This window comes from Callorhinchus milii, unplaced genomic scaffold (genome assembly GCF_018977255.1).
Source record: "Callorhinchus milii isolate IMCB2004 unplaced genomic scaffold, IMCB_Cmil_1.0 Scaffold6, whole genome shotgun sequence".
Lineage (NCBI taxonomy): Eukaryota > Metazoa > Chordata > Chondrichthyes > Chimaeriformes > Callorhinchidae > Callorhinchus > Callorhinchus milii.
Window position 1 is genome coordinate 25,570,016 of NW_024704747.1, and position 21,719 is coordinate 25,591,734.

Below are 21,719 nucleotides of genomic sequence, written 5' to 3' on the forward strand. Positions count from 1 at the left end.
TGTACCAGCAGGGGGTGTACAGTAGCACAGGATTCAGTATTTTCTGTCATACTACAGTAGTACACACGTTCAGCCTTTGGGCTAAAATCACGTGGACATTTGAATCGAGTGTAGATTTGGTTATGAAGTTAATTTAGTGGATTGACCTTTGATCACGAGATTGTGAAGAAATGGCCTGCACTTCCATTTGGTGATTTGAGGAATGAGGTTATGTGAGTGGTCTTGACACCGTGGACAAGGTCAAGGCACTTGCACTTTTTGATTAAAGTTTTTGCACGAAAGCAGATGGGCAGAGGGAAATCCCACTCAATAATATTTTTTTAAAAAGTGCACAACACTGTAGAGCTGCAGCTCACAATTGGTAGCATATTCCTGTTTAACCAGTTAAGCACATCAAAATAAAGGGTTTAACCATTGTACATTGATGCCAACATTGAGTAGTCACTGTCCTGAGTGAGAGACAGAGTTTGGGCAATCCAATAATAAGTACAGGAATAATGAGCTTTGGAAGTAGTTGGGCACAAGCATTTCAATATACCGTTTTTAAAATCTTTGTGAATCTTTGCCTGTCCTGGTTCTTTCTTAGTTACAAGGGGTATTAAAAAGTAAAGACAAAGCAAAATAATTAAGGCTTTGTTCTTGATACTGTGGATGGAATAAAAAAATGAATGTCCAAGAAGAAGCACAAATCAAGTCCTAAGTAATTGTAACTTGTGAGTTTTAGATAAAGGGTATGGGGATAATGAAGTAAAAACAGGTATGTACTGAGATTTAAAATCAATATTATCCAAGCTGAATTGAAAGAATACTTTAAATTTGTGGAAACACCCGCATTGCTTAATTCGTGTGCTCTAATAGAGAAGCACTTTTTGCTCAAATATAATTTTTGCAGAAGGATGCAAGACTGTCCTTCTGTCTGGGTGAGCTAGAACCATGTGATGTGAAAAAAAAGTTGGATTAAGTAGTTTCGCTTTGAACCCTTTATCATCGTGGATTTAAAACAGTTATTTTGAATTATTTTTGAACTAGACCAAACTTTGTTTTGATAGTATCTTATGAAATTTTAATATATATGCAACAAGACATGATGTTATTAAACCCAAATGTAATGTGAAACACGACTGGCAAAAACATTGATGAAAGCAGTTTGAAAGTGTCTCAGATTTTGTTTGAAAGTGTATCAGAATCCTGCATTGTATAACAAGAATCACATTTAACTGGATTTAACTTCTAAACTTGCTTTGACCCTGTACACGTTACAAAAGGAGTTGCATCAGAATTTAAGTGACGGCGGAAGGGGAGGAGATACTTCACATTGAAGCAGCACAACCCTGTGCAGTGCATTACCTATTCAGCTGCGGCCCTCTCTTTATTATTACGATTAGAGATGGAAGGATCAAGTAGTTCAAAACACTCTCTTATTATCTCTGTCCATCAAGATCCCGTGTGGGCGGTTGCAAGGTTTTTGCCAGCACTGCAGCACAATAATAAATTGGTCATTTTCAATCCACGACTGTTTGTGGGGCATTGCTGTGCGCAATTGGCTGCCGCGTTCGCCCACAAATATACAGTCAGTTCGCTTTACAGTGTGTTCTGTGAAGCGCGTTGGGACGTCCTCCCCACGTGAAAAGCGCCGTATCAAGTGCAAGGATTATTATAGGGGTGTGTGATGAGTGATAAAAATGGTAAGCAACGATGCACAGGTTGGAGGTGCTGGTGGGGACTGTCAGAGGGTGATTGACAGCTCCTGCCCAGGGAGAGGGGTGGTGTGGGGGAGGGAGGGAGAGAGGAGGTAGTGGTGGTGGTGGGAGGGGGTGTGTCTGTGGAAATGATTGACGTGAGGGAATGGGCGGGTTTATCCATCCCGACGCGAGCTCGAAGGGCTGGTGACGCGGATCGGGGCGGGGCGGGGAGGAATGAGTGGCGTGTGGGACGTGAGCGAGTGGGCGGGGCTGCGGGCGAGTGGCGTAGCGGAGCAGGACGGCGCGTGGAAGGAGCATGCGCGCAGGGGGCGTCCGGCACAGACCGCGATCCGAGCCGCTGAGAGGAACGGGGAGGGCGGCGCCGGGTGTGTTTTACGCTGAAAGTCAGCAGTCGGTCGTCAGTCGTGTCAGTCAGACAGCAACCGGGAACAACATGACTGACATCCAGCGGCTCCCGATACAGCAGCAGAGTCAGCAGGTACGACGACGACCGTAGTTGTTGGGTCGGTCGGTCGCGCCGGGATGGAGAGGTTCTAGAAGTTTCTGGCTGCTGGGCGGGCGGGCGGGGGGGGCGGGGGGCGGGCGGAGTCCCTTCCCGGGCCGCCTCTCCCTGTGCCGGCGGAAGTAAGAGGAGTTCGAAGCGCCGCTGCGGTTGGTTGGGCTGCGGGCGGTTATTTTCTCGCACCGTGAAATGGCGGTTTTAATTCCCCTTCGTTACGTCAGCCCCGATGGCGGCTGTCAGCGGGGGGGGTGTTGTTGTTGTTGTTGCCGCCTCCGCCCCCACACCCCCCCCCCCCCCGCTCCCAGGCGGGGCGTTCGCTACAGCGCGTTATTTCCGATCCTGGGCTCAGGCTCCTTCTGTCCGGATTCTGCGTCGTCACGGCAGTGGGCTGGGGGGGGGGCAGAGAAATACATGGCAGGGTTTAAAGGGGGTCGGGGTGGGGAGGGAAGGAGGTGGGGGGGGGGGGGGGGAATGGGATGATTTCCGGGAGCTCGGCTCAGTTGGTAGCACTGTCCCTCTCTCTCCTCTCTCTCTCTCTCTCTCTCGAGCCTCTGAGTCAGAAGGTGATGGGTTCAATCTCCCCGAGTCGTGACCGGGAATCACATTGCCTTAAGATGTCACTGCAATGCAGCGCTGCTGAGGGGGTGGTGGTGGTGGGGGTGGGGGGGGTGGGGGGGGAAGGAGGTGTTTCATTTTCGGGATGTCAAGCCGACGTCCCGACCGTAGACGACATAGAGATCCCCCGTTGCACTCAAAAAGAGAAGGGAGTTTCTTTTTCTCTCTCTCTCTCTGAGTGTCCTGGCCAACAATCCCCCTTCCCCACCCCCCCCTCCCAAATAAAATTGGTCACTCACCCACCCCATGGCGGTTTGTGGGACATTGCTGTCCCCAAATTAGCTGCTGTGTTTCACCCACAAGATACACACACAGTCCACTTCACAATATATCTTTCGCCCACAAAAATATTTTACGGTTTACAGTATATTCACTTTACAGTATATTCCGTGTAGTGCTTTGAGACATCTCGAAGATGTGATGAGGTGCTGTATCAAATGCAAGGATTATTATCTTGTGAAGCGCTTTGAGATATCTTGACAGTGTGATAATGTCAAATGGAAAAAAATGCAAGATATGGAGGTGGGCAAGACTTGTGCTGTCAGCATTCTTCCTCCATCAGACTGTGTCTTTTGGTGTGGCATCAACTTTTGAAAATGTGGGATTTGCCACACTTTCCCAACCTATTTGTCACATTGGGGGGAGGCAGTGAGCGTCAACCAGCGCACACCCCCCCCCCCCCTCACAACACACCATCACCATGTGTCATAAAAGAATCACCAGTCTTCACAATTAGTGCTTTTTATTTGTAAATATGTCTTCAATAAGCATTATCTTACCTGCATATTTGGATTAAGGTTCCTGGCAGTTTTATGAGTTCATTGATTGTTGAAAACAATTTTTAGGCAAACAGTTAAATAATCTATATGTGTATATATGTAATAGAATGTTTGACTACATTATGCGAAACAACCATTGAAACTGTCTCTTTGGAGCTGTTGTGTAGGTCAAAGAACATACCAATTAAATGTCCTTGTTTGAAAACTTTTCTGATATTTGGGACATGTGGCATCATCAGATCTTGGATTTCCTATTTGGTACAAATAAAAATGAGTCACTAACAGTTCATGATAAAAAGGCAAATTGTTGTAGTAAACAGGATTATGATTTATGTAAAGTTTTCCAAATATTCCTTCCACCCTTCTCAGGTAGTGCTCTTGTCTCAAGGTTGTAATTTTTGTTCAGTCAAGTCCTAAATTGAGTTCATAGGCGAGGCTGACATTCCATTACAGTATTGGAGGAGTGTCACATTGTTGAAGGTGCTGTATTCAGATGAGATGTAAAAACTAAAGTTCTATCTGTTTGTTCAGGTAGACATTAAAGATCCAATAACATTATTCAAAGAGAAAAGATTTTCTCTTGTATCCCATTTTACGAGTATGTATAAATATATATTAAATATATAATGAAAAATACCAGAAGCAAAGTCGTATAATATTTGGGTGCAATTTCCCACCATAATGCTACCCTTATTTAAATATCAGAGTTCTCCGAATAATTATTTCATGGTGCTTTTGTGCATGCAAACGTCCTCCAGAAGTCTGGAAGTAATGTCGAAGGGGCGGAAGTTTGGAATGTGCATCACCAGTGCCTTGGAGTACTGCAGATGCACTTGGCTCAGGAACCAGACTATCAAGTCGCCACAGAGGGATGACTTAACTCCAACATTCCCTTGCCAAGCAAGTCCGCTTGGACCCCAAAGAGATCCTGCTTACTGCTCTACCCACCACCCACTGTGGAGAGACAGAAAAAATCAATCACTATTGCGAAAGAGAATGAGCACCAGCAGTACGAATGACGCAGAGCAGTTTAAGCAAAGGTAAGATAAATAGTGTCCAAGAGAGACAAACTCAAAATATATCAGCTTTTATATTTAGAAAAAAGTATAACATATTGTGCTTAGTTTTGTCTGTCTACAAAACTATTCCATATAAGTTATCTTGTTCTGAATGAAGTATGATATAATATATTAAGGTGGAGTTATAATCTTGGTTATTAGACAATAAACTGGGTTGTAATATACTTCAGATTAAATTCTTCTCTGCCTCTTCCACCCCTTTTCCCCAATTAATCCCATTGCATTAATGAATCCCAATGCATGGCTAGTGTAAAAAAAGACCAAAAGTAGAAAACATAAATGATTTGTACAAGTGTTTATGGTCGATGGATATATGAAAACAATTCTTCTTTTAAATTAGCATTGGCAATGTGAGAATGTGGTGCTGGGTGAGGTTTGGAGGAGTGGATTGTAATGTGAGCTAATGTTCCTGATGAGGGGGAGGTGCAGTGATACAGTGAGAGCCATAAACAACCAGCAAAATCTGATTTGAAGCATTTGTTTTTGTCAGACTTTTGTGATAAGAAAAGATCGGAGGCTTGCATATCTATTCACACCTGGTATCGTCTCAGGTTTTTCCAGTTTGTTCTTGTTTGGAATGTGATTGATATAATCTGTCCATTGCTGGTTATGTCCCTCAGGGCTCTGTCCTCGGTCCCCTCCTCTTCACCCTCTGTATGCTCCCCCTGTGGTGACATCATCCGCAGACATGGGGTTCACTTCCACATGTATGCGGATGACACCCAACTCTACCTTTCCTCCTCTACCCTCAACTCCACGACCACCGATGTCCTGACAGCTGTCTGTCCGACATCGAGTCCTGGACGAGAGACAACTTTCTTCAGCTCAACGTGCGTAAAACTGAGGCCCTCCTGATTGGCTCACGTCAGCGCCTCCGCACCTCAGGCGCTGACAGCATCAGCATCCAAGGCCGCACTCTCCACCTCTCAAAGCCATCAGGAACCTCGGTGTTCTGTTCGACCCTGAGCTGTCCTTTCTCCCTCATATCCGCGCGACAACTGGCACCGCCTTCCATCACCTCCGGAATATCGCCAGACTACGGCACTACCTCACCCCTCACGCTGCTGAAACTCTGGTCCACGCCTTTATCACCTCAAGGCTGGACTATGGGAACTCTCTCCTCGCCGGCCTTCCCGGCCCTCCCTCCACAAGCTGCAGGTCATTCAGAACTCTGCAGCTCGTGTACTGTCCCGCACCAGGCTTCGGGACCACATCACTCCCACCCTCGCTCGCCTCCACTGGCTCCCCATCCCCCAGAGGATCGAATTCAAGATCCTCATTTTCACCTACAAGGCCATTCACGACCTTGCTCCCTCCTACCTCTCTGACCTACTATCCCCCTACCTACCTGCCCGTACCCTCCGTTCCTCTGGCTCCGATCTGCTCCACATCCCCCGCCCCAACCGCCCTGCCATTGGTGGCCGGGCCTTCAGCCTCTCAGCCCCGAGGCTCTGGAACTCTATCCCCCAGTGCCTTCACCGCCTCCTCCCTTTCCTCCTTCAAGGCCGGTCTCAAGACCTTTCTCTTTGACCGTGCCTTCAGCTCCCCTCTCGACTCTCTACCCCCTCCTCGCTCTCTCTCTTCCCTCCCCTCATCCTGACCATTTCCCTCTTGCTCGGGTCCTGACCCAACTGTACAGCGCCTTGGGACGTCCTCCCGACGTGAAAGGCGCTCTATAAATGGAATCTTGTTGTTGTATGTAAATTTGGTTATTAACCCCACTTTACCCTACCCCAACCTGTTTACCAAAGTACATGAGCATTCATTAGTTTATGCAACCTGATTGCAAAATGCCTGACCGTACAAAAAAGCGCTGAAGGTAGAATCTCAGTATAGGACTTAACCTAAATGCTAATGTAGTTATTTAATTGAAGTAAGAGCATGTTCTTGGGCATGTTTGATTACCCTGTAATTGGTCTTCTGTACTGTATCATTAAAAAACTTAGAATTTATGCAAGTAATTTAATTCCTACTGTATATTCAAAGTTTAAAAATACTGATCTGAAACAACTTGTGGTTTCAGATGTTATGAAGCTGGGAAAAGAAGTATTTCATCATGATAAGCAATGCTACATATCAAAGCACTGGGGATAGCCTACATAAGGCTTCAAGTCAGCCCTATTAGAATGGCCACATACCCATTCCCCTGGGGTGTGCGGATTCACTTAGAGTCATCTATGCTAACTGCCTATTCAAATGGACGCTAAACTTCCCATGGCAATAGTTCGAAAGAGAATAGTTTTTCTCGGTGTCCTGGCCAACAATTTCCAGATACAATTGGTCATTAACTTCATAGCTGTTTGTGGAACATTGATGTGTCAAATTGGCTGTCGCATTTGTCCACAAATACACTGTTGCAACCCTTTACAGAAAATCCTGTGTAGTACAGAAATGTTTTGATAACATGTTACAGCATTATACCAAATGCTAGGATTTTTTTTATTGAGAATAAAAGTGAAATCTGCTGTAACTGCAATAGCAAACATTGCAATAGTTGGATATAAGAACATAGACTCATCAAATGAGTAGAAAATAACTATTAACATGTAATGCTTATGATTTTAACAGGCATGCTGTTACAGTATATTGGGGAGATGTATGTGGGTCAATTCAATATCTGTCTTGCTTAACCATTGCAAAACTTTGCAACCTGCATTGGGAAGAGCAGGCAGCACAAAGCACATCAGATCTATTGAAGACTGCGTTCTTATTGAGTGCTTTTTTAAAAAAAAAGAAATCTACTAGGAATGGAGAACACAGAACAAAATTATGTCATCACACTGCCGAGGCTTTTTGTCTTACAAGACCACAGAATAAAATGCAGAAAACATCAAATTGTTGCAAGTTAAATATGCTTGGCATTGAACCTGGAGCCTTCCTGTGACTCCATTATTCACTGGATAAAATCACTGAGTAATCAGGGGTGCTTGGGTGAGGGATATTGTAAAATGCTCAACCCAAAGGCCATATTTCCATTATCTTAAAAGTAGTTCTAAAGCTTGTGTCCTGCCTTGCAACAATTTGGTATTTTCTCCACTTTTCTCGACGTGTCTTACAGCAGTGCCGCAGGAAGCAAACATCCATCTCAAATTCTACACTAGAATTACATAGCCTGAAAAAGAAGCTGAAGAAGCCAAATGAATTTAGATGATTGAATAATTTACCATGTAATAAAAGCTTGGACACAAGGAAAGTAATATCTGTTGAAATTACAGTATATCAGTTTCCTGGTTAGCTTCACCCTCTATCCCAGTGACATGAGATAAGAACGCAGGATTTGCATTGTTTGCTGTAAAGGGCAAGTGGTTACTTATTGACAGACTTTTTACCACAGGTTCAAGCTAGATAATGCCATGTAGTGTTTGATGGAAGTTGGTGACCTGTTTTGATTTTTATAAACCATTCTTCTCAATTTGGGTCCATTAGGGCTATTGATCATTCTACCCAACATACACCATTACTGTGCTGAGAAAGGATGTTTGTGTCATTGAAGCAGAGTATATGAAATTAGGAACTGTATTGAAGAAGATCAGTTTCAGTCCACAAATGAATGTATTGGCAATCTGCCAGGACTGTAGAGGCTATTGAGCCAATGTTATGGGCTGGAACCTTGATCATCACATACCTCTCAAGTTCATTATTGCCACAGGATGTCAGATATATGTTTGTATTTTAATGTCTAATCCAACCTCGTTTTTTTGCCAATTCTCCTCCTATGGTCTTGAAGGTGTGTACTCTTGCTGGAGTATGGTTCCAGCAGGCACCAGCCATCTTTCAGTGTCTAATCCAAGTGGCTATTCATCATTTGTGAATCTAGACAGTGAGTGAGTGTCCTCTGTTCTGTTACTGTCTGTGTGGTTCTGTTGGCAGTGAAAGCTTTTTAAATGATATATTCTGTAGTTTTTGAGTGTTAATGTTTTATGAGTGTATTGAGTGTATTATCAAGGTGATTAATTACTTTGGCAACAGGCTATTTATAAAGGCAGCATCACTGTACTTGCCCCTTGCTGGGACGGACTTTCTGATATTGGAGCCGAGTAAATATGAAACCTGAATACCAGGTGTGTTTGCAGGTGCTAGCAAAGGTTGTGTGTGGGATTACTGAATCTCAGTGAAGTGTATCCCTTTGAGGATTGCAGCATCACGCAAATGTAAGGTTCGAGTTAAACCTATTCAATGAGTGAAATGGACAACATTTTGTAATGCAATTGTTCCACATGGGCATACGCTGTTTAAAGTCCAGAAAATTTAGTCCGTGGAGTTTGGTTAAGTAACCTTTTTATTAATGGGTGTTGGAATTACTTTGGTTTCTCTGTAGCATTTTAACTTTTTGTTTTACAATTGTTACAAATGATCTCACAATGAATCTTTACAAAAATAAGTTAATTGATTTTTTTCCTTTATTTTCAGTATTTGGATTGTTCGTACAATTACAATCTGTGGGTTTTCCAAGTGTGTTTTTTTTAATCTTTATTGTAAATGGCTGAAATTCTATAGTCACTCCATATAAATTGTGGGGTTTTGCTTTAATTTAAGGTTTTGCTTTAAATGAAACCTTGTAATGTCAGAAAAGATAACATCAAGTTGCTTTGATATGTTTTGTGAATATCACAAGAGGTTGTTGAGAAGAGTCTTTGCTCAGAAACATTTCAAGTACAGTTGTTTGAGTTGATTCTACAATAGTTTCTAGTTTGAGCAAAGGAGTCCAGAAGATGGATTTTTATTCATAGTCAGTGTGGAGGAATGTTTCAACTACTGATTGCATCTACTAAAGTTAGCATTTCACTCTGAGCAGCATGCACTGTTTAGTGAGCAACTGCCGCGTTCGCCCACAAATATACAGTCAATTCACTTTACAGTGTGTTCTGTGAAGCGCTTTGGGACATCCTCCCGACGTGAAAAGCGCTATATCAAATGCAAGGATTATTATTATTATTATTAACGTGCGCAGAAAAAACTTTTATTTAGAAGGTATAAATTAAAAGACTAAGATTGTATTGTCTAACTGCTTAATGCTCCCTTAACGTATAGTTTCAACATCGCTTGCAATTCATACAGGAATGTTAAACTTTAATCTGTGAGAATAGATTATTGATGGACAGTGGAACTTGAGCCCCTTTGTCTCCTCTCCCTCAAGAGGCTCCTCACTTTGCTTCCCTTGCTTCCATCCTCCAGCAGGTCGATTTCAGGAACCTCGTACTCGCTTTCAAATCACTTTACATCCTTGCCCAAGCCTATTTCTGAGACCTCTTGCACCCCAACTGATCCGGCTGCTCCCTTTACTCAGTGAACAGTGGCGGGCTTCATTTGCAGGCTATCAGCCGTCTGCCCCCATTCTCTGGAAATTCATCCAGAGGGCATTATATAAATGTGCATTGTATTGTAAGATACCTACAACGTATGTGTCGAGTAAGTGTGTGTGTGTGTAAGCCTATGGATCTAGATTGTTATCTGACTTTAGATCATTAAACTTTCAATAAATTCATTCCAGGTTTGAAATTAACTAGTATGTGAACAAATTTTGATCGACGTTAGCTCAAACTTAGTGGCAGTTCTTAAATGCCATTTGAACTTCACATACTACATTTACCTTCACAGCCATTAATCTGCTTTGCAGAGCTGCCTTTATTATGCAGTTATCTTAAAAACCCCTCATAAAAAAGAAACATACATTTCACTTTTTGATGTTAATCTTACCAAGTTGTTTTTAGCAAATGATTAATTGTTGTGAATCGCTTTTTGCAAATGTTTAACTGTCACCAGATGAAAATGCAGACAGTATGTTGCTGTTTGTGACGAAACATGTGCACAGAAGAGTTAAAGAATTACAGTAAACTCTTGATAACTCATTACTTCAAGGGCTCAGTGATGAGATATTCAGAGTGACGAGTTAAGCATATGTATAAATACGTAAATAATAAGGCTGGAATATTGACAGCATGATGTCTTAAATGCTAGTGACAAGTTAGTCCAGGGTCAAGTTATCAGGAGTTTACTGTACTTCATTTTATTACAAAATGTGACGAAATTGAATTGTGTTGCATCACTCTATAGCTATTTTGAACGTTCAGATTGTAAGATACTAAATGTTAGTCCTATTATTGCAGAACCAGCAAGGAAAATCACATGATAGTCCCAAGACTGGTGAGCGAAATTTTGGCTAGTGATATCAACCCTTTAAGAATAAACTCCAAAAGCTCCAGGACACATGAAACACTGAATGTTTATCTGACCAGAAAATTCCTCAGACTTTTTGCTACTTTATGGCCATTAATAATGACTGGGAAACAGCAGCTTACTCTGAGAGCATAAATATTTTTCTTATTAGTATGGAACATATACAGGACAGTATATGAACATTTTGTTTCTCTGATAGTTTTGAGTTTGTCTTTGAGTAGCTTTTCTTCGTAATCTGATTTTTTTTAATGTGTGAGTGGTCTGTAACGTGGCATAAAAGATTCATACAATGATTGGCTACGCTGCACTTTAAACTATCCTCGCTCATCATTCAGCTCCGAAAAGATAAACACTGAGAAGGAGCCTGGGGCTGAAGCTGGGCTGTTGCCATGTTTTCCACCTTTTGCTTGCCCTGTCTCTTGGATTTTTTGGGTACAGCACTTCCTTGAGCTTTTACGGGCATAGTGCCTAAATAGATGCCGTTTAAACACAAAGTGGGAGACTATTTAGTTGTGATTCATAGTTGTTGTTCCATTTTTTTAAGACAAATTAAATATTAAAAAAAGCTTGTATTTGTTTAGCGTCCTTCACATAGGATAATGCCAAGGAGCTCTGCACAGCAATGGGTGTCATGCAAGGGAGACAGGGGAAGGTGACAATAGACTGAAGCAGGGTAGAGGGGAGGGACAAGGTTATTGGCTTAGTAGGTGAAGGCTTGGCAATCGACAGTGGTAAGGAGCGGGCAGGGAATGTGCAGCAAACCAACATGAGCTGGGTGGAGGAGAACAGAATGGGGAAGATCACAGAGATGGGGAGGTGCTCGAGTTAATCAGAATACTTAAATCATGACTACTCAGGCAAACAAATGAAACACTGTAGGGAACAGGCAGAACGGATAAATTACGTAAATCACCACAACTGCCCCCAAGAGATCAATGAGAGAAAAATTGCATAACAATCATCTGCTCTATTTGCTGTAGGATATTGACATAGTTATTAGGAGTATTATGCTTACAACAGCAACAATTTGCATTGATTATAGTGGTTTTCACGTCGGGAGGACATCATAATAATAATCCTTGCATTTTGATATAGCACTTTACACGTCTTCCAGACGTCCCAAAGCGCTTCACAGAATATACTGTAAAGTGAATTGACTGTATATTTGTGGGCGAGCGCGGCCGCCAATTGCGCACAGCAGTGTCCCACAAACAGTCATGGATTGAAAATGACCAATTTATTATTGTTTTGTTTTTTGGAGGGATTATTATTAGGCTCTGTGTGGAGTAAGGAAACTTGCCCAAGGTTTCGCCCTCTGCCTGGAATTGAACTCAGGTCTCTCACTTGCAAAGCGAGTGCTCTAACCACTGAGCTACAGGACTCCTCCAACTGGAGGTGTTGGACAGTAGAGGTGTTAATCCCAAGGCGTTGGATAGTAGAGGGTCTGCACCTGAACTGGGGGTTGGATTCAGGGAGGGGGGGAGAAAATGACCAAAGACGCAGTCAAAGAGGAATGTCTTGAGATGGACCTTGAAGAAGGCGAGGGAAGGGTGAGGTGAAGGGACGCCAGGATGGAGTTGCAGAGAGTAACTCTGTAATTCAGAACCTTCAAGCACGTCAATACTGTATTTCTAAAAAGAGATTTAGAATGAAGAAGACATTATTCCAGTTGGTTGGAGCCTCTCAACTGACTGATGGACTGAGATAGAAATTCATAGGAATTGATCAGGAAGCAGAGTACAGATCCACTACTAAGGGCAGTAAGTCAGTTCTCACCTGAGTTCAAAAGGCCTAGAGGGTTATAGCTTCTCTTTAGGTATGCCATTAGCTTTAAAATTGCCACCTTTTGCCAAGTGCAGAACCGGACAAGAACAGGGAGTCGCAAAGAATTTGATCATTTCTTTTAGCTCTATGAATTATTTCCTGACACATCATAAAATGCTTTAAATGATCATTCATATTTTACAGAAATAAGTAAAACAATTATTTGGCATTTGCTTGATATTTTAGATGTATTCAAGACTAGACAAGTAGCAGTCATGATTATTTTCTCTGCCACTTCACCTGGATTATTTTGTGAATTACACAAAAAATCCCAAAAAATGCTTTTTCTCAGGCTGAGGAAAGCCCGTATTTATTTGTCCCTGTTTGTAATTCTAGTGTGTCTGTAATGTTACTTCTGCTTGAGAATAAAACTGGGGAGAAGCAAGGAATTTACAGGAGTGAAAAATGAGCTCTGCAGAAATGTTATAGAACACTACTAAGAATTCATGAAGGTTAACTTGAAGCTATTGATTTATTGTCTGATGAGGCTTGCTATGGAAAGGTGACAAGAGTATAATTCCGCTTGGAACTTACTGCAAACCTTGCTATGTAAAAGTAAACAGATCAGCCAGGATCAGGGAACTAAACTTTGCATGTCTGCCATTAACAATGTCCTTGTTTTCTGTGAGCTTCAGTGTACCTGTGGCAGCTAATAGGCTGAGGTTGGATGTATGAAATGAGAAAACCCAAGAAAAATATTGACCGAGAGATGAACTGTAATTCTATTAATGTTGATCCTCATTGTAGTTATCAGCAGAGGAGCTCAAACACCAATCAGCCACACCCATTAACTTCCAGGAACAAGACTCAGCAGAGAGAGGGAGAGAAGAGCTCACTCAGCCTAATTAACCCAAGAGCCAAACTAGTAATGTGTCAGGTGCCTCTGATGGAAGTGCCATCCTCACCCTGTATTGTAAAGATGTGACATATCTCCTCAAGAGTTGTGCTTTCATGCATCTGCAGGTGACCTCCTCCCTCCATTTCTTTTAGCCATTGGGCTGAGAGATACCAGCCCAACAATGTATTTTCTATATATCCCCCACCTATTATCTGCTATTGCCACCAGCAGTAAGCTGGGACCTCAGAGTTACCTCAGACTGAAATGGTTCAGCATTCTAAACTCAGCATTAAATCGAACACTGTGATCCTGCACCTGGAGTGCTGAGGAATGTGCAGTACAGGATATTGTTTATTTTTCTCTTTCCCTCCATTGTATGAAAATTCTCTATCTCTGTGATTTATCTTTACTTGGGTGTTGTGATGGGTTAATTAATGGTTGTCAGATCAGTGTTTCTGTTCCAGTAAAATGATGCAATGTGGTTTAATCAAGGAAATGAAATGTCCTTCTGTTCATTTGGGTCTTTATACTGCATGAATTGTCTGTTTACTTTTACTTGTACATGGCAAGGTTTGCAGTAAGGTATTGGCTTACCAGTGTAGAATGGAGTACAGGTATTTGATATGAACTGCAAATTATTCTGTATACTTTTCAGATGTTTGTCTCTGCATTCTGCATGTTAAAACTGTTAAATATTAGCAATGGACTTGCCTTAACCATACAATAGTTCTATTTCCATTGCTAGGCGAATGTGAATCTGAAAACATTCCCAGAAACATTAACATTCAACTGCTTTGCTGGTTTTTTTTAAGCAATGTTCTTAACCAGCATGCGTTCTGTTTGGTAGGTGACCTTAGTCACAGAGCAACTGCATACCTACCTCTATGTTCCTTGTTGTGCATCTCTCTGGGTTTTCCCCATATCAGAACACTCCCCTTTTATCTTCTAAGGTTACACTTACTGGAACCTGGCAAGTGCAGGATATTGCTGCTGTGGTTGTGCCTCATGGTGAACTTTACAGAAGCCAGTCTGAGTGTCAGGTTTAAATATACAGTCAATTCACTTTACAGTATATTCTGTGAAGCGCTTTGAGACGTCTTGAAAACGTGATAAGGTGCTATATCAAATTTAAGGATTATTATTATTACTGTCAGGTTTGCAGCACTGCTTTTCCAAAATGCAGTATGTTTCCTCCAGCACCGAGTACCCTCGGTTATCTCCTTAAGTGCCGTTCTTTATTTGGGGTTTGCATGAGATTTTTAAACTGAGTCTGCTTGTTCAGGTGAACATTGAAGACCCTATTGCATTATTTGAAAAGAGAAGGGAATTTCTCTCAGTGTCTTGGGCAGTAGTCTTCCAGATACAATTGCTGTTGGCAGTTCATGACCATTTGTTGGACATTGCTGTGTACAAATTGGCTGCTTTGTTTGCCTACAAAATATGTAAATATGTAGCTCATTGGGGTGCTACATCAAATGTAATTAGGAAGAAAACATTTTTAAAAGGTACTGAGCTATGCATTTCATTCTCTGTACCAATACTCCCATTGTATAAAGAATGAAACTTTTTCTGTATTGCAGAAAAATCTCTGAATTGAAAACTGAAAATGTTGTATTGCATACTACTTAAATTGCATTTTCGTGTTCTGAAAATTAACAAGAATTGAAGGTGTTGCAATCTAATTGTTGTGCAGGATACAATTACATGAAAAAGTGTAGCTCCACTTCTGTTTAGTTTTTTTTTGCCACACTTACTATTTAAAAATAGTTTAAATTCACTGGACAGACTACATTTGAATAGGACTGATGTTTTTGTTTGAAACAATGAAACTGTCTTTCAAACTCAGATGAACTCCACAGCATTCAGCCTTTTCTTACTTGGCAACGAGCAATAGCTGAAATGAGTTGATTCTTGGGGTTGCAGAGGGCTTGTGATGTTGAACTGAAAGGTGTATCACATGGAAACAGTTAAACATTCTCACCTAACTCTCAGATTGATGCATGTGTAAAAATGTGATGAGTTATTATGTGTTGTACCTGGTGATATGAGTGGTCTTGTACTATTTACTGGATTGTTCGTGTCTATTTTTGTGCAGGACAGAGATTTAATTGACATCTTGTGGAGGCAAGACATAGACCTTGGTGTTGTTCGTGAGGATTTCGATTACAACTACAGACAAAAAGAATATGCACTAGAGAAACAGAAGAAACTTGAGAAGGAAAAGCAGGAACAGCTCCAGAAAGAGCAGGAGAAAGCTCTACTGGCACAACTGCAGTTAGATGAAGAGACGGGTGAATTTGTTGCCATTCGGCCAGCAAAGAACAGTGAGCCTGCAAACACTGAAGGATTGACGGAATCTATACAGGTATTATAACTTTTAAAGGTGCCATACAAAGCACACTCCGAGCTAAGAGCCTACTCTTCAGTTGTGGTATTAATTGAAAACATATTTTATAAAAGCACATCAGTTTATATATCGCTCACCTTTGTTTATGCTTGTGTATGTATTGTCTCTTTGTTTAAAACTGTCTCCCACTGTTTTTTGGTAACCGGTTTTCTCCGTAATTTAGATACCAAGGACAGCAGAACAAGATAATGAGGCTCTGTCATTTGATGAATGCATGCAGCTTCTTGCAGAGGCATTCCCATTTGTAGAGGATATAGAGGTGAGGCCTTTATTCCTAACAATGGAAACTCTAGAATGTATTGTATGTCTGTCGACTTTTTTTCATTCCTGATGTCAAACTTAGGCATGTTAATGTCTTTGTGTAATAACTATATATTACAAAAGTTGAAAAAAATAAAGGTTAAGTGGTTCCTTTAGATATAAGAATATTCTGTTTACAAAATTTGGTGGAATCAGAATATTCTTTAAAAATGTGCATCTTTCTGAAACAAGTCTTTCAAAAGATTTTTTTAAAAATTTCAATCTCCAGTTCAGTAACAGCATTTAAATGATTTGGCAAGAACAACTGTGGCTGCTCATATGAGGAAATGTAACCATAGAAATTCAGGGAACCTAAATAGTTCCTGTAAGATTTTTGCAACAGTGCTCAGAGAATGTAGATGTTACTGTAAGAGGCAAATGCAAAGATCTCTTTGACTTAATGATTAATTTTGTTTCTAGACTGTTCCACTTGAAGCTACAGTTCCTCTAGAACCTTCAGTTCCAATTCCAGCTCAGACTAGCTCTCAGCAAATGGCTCCTCATGAGACCCAGCAAGCAGAAACTTCAGTCCTGCCATCTGCAGCACCCGAGTCAAACTCTCTGGAGGACTTAGAGCAAACCTGGCAGGAGCTACTTTCAATTCCAGAGCTTCAGGTAACTGCAATAGCTGAATTCAACCATTAAATACAGAGCCTAAATGTAACAAACACCTGAAGAATTTAGATCTGTAATAAACTATTTGTTCACAGAACAAACTCACCATTGTTTGACAGTATTAATCTGACATTCAGGTAGTGGTGGCATTTGCTTCTCTCTCTTCAAATGTGTATTATGTGACCTGAAGTTGTGTGTGTTTAAATGGAGAGAGATAAGTGGACATTTTAAACAATAAAAGCTTTCATCCTGAAACATGTACTGCAGATTTAATAAGTAAAAGCGTAGAATACTCTTTGGACTGCAATTATTGCAGTGAAGGAAATTTAATGAAAAAGCACATATAAGCTTTTGCCCTAATGTTGTTTCAAACCTTGATTTTTATCCACTGGATTATGCTGCTATCCATTCACATGACTTTTAAGGGCCAAACAGCATTGAATTATCCAGCTGGGATTTAAAATAATATTTTTATTTAGGGCACTTAATTCTACCAAACGATTTTGCAGTAACAAACACGATAATTAAAAAAGATGCAGCTATTCCATTTTAAAAGTTGTTTTTATATTACTTGATTGAAACTGACTAAAGGAATAAAAGGGCTAAGGTGTGATTGAAGGCAGCTTCCTGATTTTGCTGATTTGGTTCTCTAAGTACTTTTCTTTTCTTCATTCAGTGGCTGCACATGCAGAATGAGCACTTCGGTGGTACTGCAGGTTTTTCTTCAAGGAGCAAAGCATCCGAGATACAAAGTGACGGTTACATTGCCACATTGCCAAGCGATCAAATGGTGACGGAAAGCAATCACAGTTTCCTCTCTCTTTTTGACCGTCCCTATCAAGAAATAATGCCACCCGAGAGTCAAGACATGATCCAGCTCAAAACAAATGCCTCAGACAATGCAAACTCTTCATTCAGTAACAATTTCAATGGTCTGTTTTGCTCAACCTTTGTGAATACCCAGAGAAACAGCAATCTTTCCCCACTTACCACCATGACCGATTCCCTTACTGGGATACTGGATGATCCTCTTCTTGAACAAATTACCATTTCTGACTTGGCAATGAATGAAAATTTTGACTGTAAGCAACCACCAAATTTTCCTGAGGTTCCGGATTCAGACTCTGGCCTGGGTTCAAGCCCCAATACAGCTTCTCCACACAATTCAATGGGATCATCTATCTGTGGAGATGCTCCTTATAGTCATGGTGATTCTGACATGGATGACCTTGAAAGCAGTCCTGACAGTGTTAAACCAGAGTTTCCTGAGATGTACCCAATGCAGTATCAGAATGAAGACCAATATCAGACTCCCTCTCTTCAAGATCTTACAAAACCCAGTCCTTGCCTGAATCTTGACACCAGACAAACACCAAAGGATGAGCTACCAGTAAGCCCCGGCCACAGGAAAGCCCCGTTCACCAAAGACAAGCATTCAAAACGGGTGGAAGCCCGGCTCACCAGAGATGAGCAGCGAGCTAAAGCACTGAAAGTTCCTTTCTCTGTCCGCAAGATTATCAACCTCCCTGTGGATGATTTCAATGAGATGGTATCCAAGTACCAACTTAATGAGCCTCAGCTTGCCCTAATTCGTGACATTCGCCGTCGTGGCAAGAATAAGGTGGCAGCTCAGAATTGTCGGAAGCGGAAACTGGAAAACCTTGTTGGTCTGGAACAAGATCTGGATAGTCTTGAAGATGAAAAGGAAAAACTCCTTGAAGAAAAGGGAGAGCATAACAAAAGCCTGCACATAATCAAGCAGCAGCTGAACAGTCTATATCGTGAAGTGTTTAGTATGTTACGAGATGGAGACGGCCACCCATATTCCCCCAGTGAATACTCATTGCAGCATACAAGTGATGGCAGTGTCTTTCTTGTCCCAAGGAGCAAGAAACTAGAGATAAAGAGAGAATAAAATTCCAATGGATTTTTGTTGAACCCTATTTTTTTAAACTGAAGTCATGCGAACCCACAAGCTTAAAACTTTAGTATGTTAGTGACTCCTACACAAAAGACAATTAACTCACTAAAGATTGCTTATAATATAGATGACCAATCAATTAGAATGCAAATGTATTACACCAGACAAAAGCAACGCTAGGAGGGCACCGGTAAACAGCCTTACTGATTATTCTTTCCTTTCAATGATTTTTCTGTATTGCTGATTACACACTGCTTCTGTTAGTGTTTCTGTAGTTTTGTAAATATTGCACATCATATTTATATATGCAGTTTTCTATCTTGTTTGCTACTGAATGGAAGTCTTTCATAGATTTATAAAAAATGTATTTTTAGTAAGCTAATTTTCTTCTGTTGCAAGTTGTTTTGTAACTTTTTATTACATTTCAAGATAAAATGAGAATTAGTCAAATGATTATGAACTTCTGTTTCTTTGCTTTATATAGGGAAAATAATAAAATATATAAAGTTCTCTAGAGCCTAGTGTTTGCTTCAAGTCATTTGGGTGATCATTGCCCATTTATTAAAGTGTTGTTTCATCAATCCTTTATTTGTCAAAAATGTTCTTTCATCGAGTCTTTCTCAGCCTAAGACTATAAAGATGGATTTGTTTTATTAACCTAGCGCTCCAGGCCTCAGGATATCAAATTTAAGATCCAAAACCTTACCTTCGACTACGTGACTTTCCTGAGCGATCCTTCTCCACCAGCCCAATTGTAATGTTTTTCATGCATCTTGCCCTTCGGAACAATCTTTTGAACACCCCCTTTCAAAATCAGTACAGCTCCGACAATATAAATTGTCTTTTAATTTCCATTCCCCAGTAAGATAAAATGTTGGGGCAGGGTAAAATAGGCTTTTCTTTGACTACTATACCTCGCATGATTGCTGCTGCTGATTTTGACTGACAAAAATTAGGAATTGAAAGCTTTGATCCTACGCTGCTCATCTCAGCCCCTTCACATCCAGAACAATGAGGTTGTGTGCTCAAAATGCTTAGACCAGTCCAAGTTTAAGACAGGAAGCTATTGTGAATTATACACTTCAAATTGTGGGTGGGAGAGGTAGCGAGATTAAAAATATGAAAACCTATGCCTTTTCTCTACTTCACTCCCCAAGTCAAACTAAAGTATACTAAATGGAAATATTTTCAGCAAATGCAAAAGAACATTACCCATTAGTATTTTTAAATCTGGATTTTGCAAATACTACAGAATATGAACAAACAGATGCAAAAAAAAACCTTTATTAAAAAGCAATACAATATAAAAACACTTGAGTAAGTAAAACAACAATTCAGAAATACAGGAAACTGTACAGAAGACTTCAGAATGATCAACACGTGGTTTGCAAAAAAACAATTAAAACTCTGTTCCACTGCAGTTTTATTATCTCGAGAGCAAGTACACAGTTCCAGATTGCTACGGTACAATGATGTACCTCTAATGTTGAATTTTCACAGGTCCACTGAGATTTGTTGAAGGCTCCTGATATCCGAGGATTATCCTATTTGAAACGGAGTTAGCCATATGGATAGCAGTCATTTGTTAATTATAAATGCATTTCATTATTCATTAACTTATCACATTACCATTACATTTTCAAATTACCACCTGAGGAAAAGGCATGTTATCATAATAAATCGACTTAATGTATTTCCATAGAAAAAAATGGCATGTTGACATAATAAACTAAATTTTTCTCCAATCTTACCATTCCAGAAATTACTTGCGTATTAACGTAGTATGCAAGACTTGCCACAGTAAAAATGGAAGACGGCTTCTTATCCAATCTGTAAATTAAGCAGACCAGTTATTCTCTTGACTTTATTCAAGAGAACACATTTTCCCCATTTATTCACCCGAACAAGATGAAAGTCAAGCCTTACCTACACTCAGAACTTTTCATTCGGGTCTGACTCTTACTCCTACCACAAGTGTTTATTCTGCACTGGTGTCCCTTCTAGTAGCTATGGCTCAAGATGGCTCCATAGGTTTGTAGACTCTTGCTAGACTTTCTTCCATACTTCAGCTGTCATTCAAGGCAAGCTAGCCTTAGATAATGAAGTTGCCTATCAGCACAGCGTTTCCTGTTTCACTTCCTCTGATGATGTGGCTCTTGCTCCTGCCTTGCCATTCTTTAATTATGCTGCCTTGTTCACATTCAATAGGTTGCAGTGGACCTGTCTTAGTGCATTTCCATAATCCACTGTGCCAACGTAGCTTGGCTGCAGAGATTGTTTTTCCGTAGTCCTCTCACCAATACTTAGGATCTCTGTCACTTAAGGAAGTCATCTGCGTGCCACGTAACTAACATCTAGATACGATTTCACTTGATATTGCCTATTAATTACATCACAAGCGCATGCAATTCTGTTCAAATTAGTTGTACGTTTCTAACTGGAGAAATATTTTTAAAAAACAAAGTCTAGGATAAAGTTAAGCCTCATTATCTGAAAACCACTGCCTACTCGAAACATTGGAAATTAAAAGGCTCAGTTTCTCATTGAAAGGAAACTATTGTCATTTTATTTTGTAAAACCTGTTAGAAGCTTATAAACAGCACTCCCCACTAAAATAAAAGTACAAGCATGGATTTGGAATCTGTCGCTGTAAAAAGCCACTGTATTCAATCCAAAAATATCATGCTGAATAATCCTTCGGTTCAATACAGGGAACTCCATTATAGTATCCTTCAATATAGCCCTGCCTTAGTGACAGTCTACTGTGGAACTATGCTAACCACAAGTACATCTGGCACTGACTACTCAAAAAGTTGTCAGGTCACCAGAGATCACTTGCTGCTCATTCCACTGCCGAAAGCAGCACTGCTGCCATTCTGCAAAGGAGTTGTCAGCAGCACTTCCTGAGCATGGTGCACACGATGTGACATCTGCAGCAATCTGACAAATGAGAAATGGG

At 40.8% G+C, this 21,719-nt stretch overlaps 1 protein-coding gene across 2 annotated transcripts; it reads left to right on the plus strand.

The window, feature by feature from the left end:
• Positions 1 to 1,964: 1,964 nt before the first annotated feature.
• Positions 1,965 to 19,343, plus strand: nfe2l2a (nuclear factor, erythroid 2-like 2a). Of its 2 annotated transcripts, none has more exons than XM_007890062.2 (5): positions 1,965 to 2,181; positions 15,613 to 15,882; positions 16,088 to 16,183; positions 16,645 to 16,839; positions 17,516 to 19,343. In XM_007890062.2, exons 1-5 carry the CDS (start codon positions 1,999 to 2,001, stop codon positions 18,752 to 18,754), a joined length of 1,983 nt encoding a protein of 660 aa, XP_007888253.1. In that variant the 5' UTR covers positions 1,965 to 1,998; the 3' UTR covers positions 18,755 to 19,343. The 2 variants fall into 2 exon arrangements, with proteins under 2 accessions (XP_007888253.1, XP_007888254.1); XM_007890063.2 differs by lacking the exon at positions 1,965 to 2,181 and adding an exon at positions 8,684 to 8,739.
• The last annotated feature ends 2,376 nt before the right edge of the window (positions 19,344 to 21,719 follow it).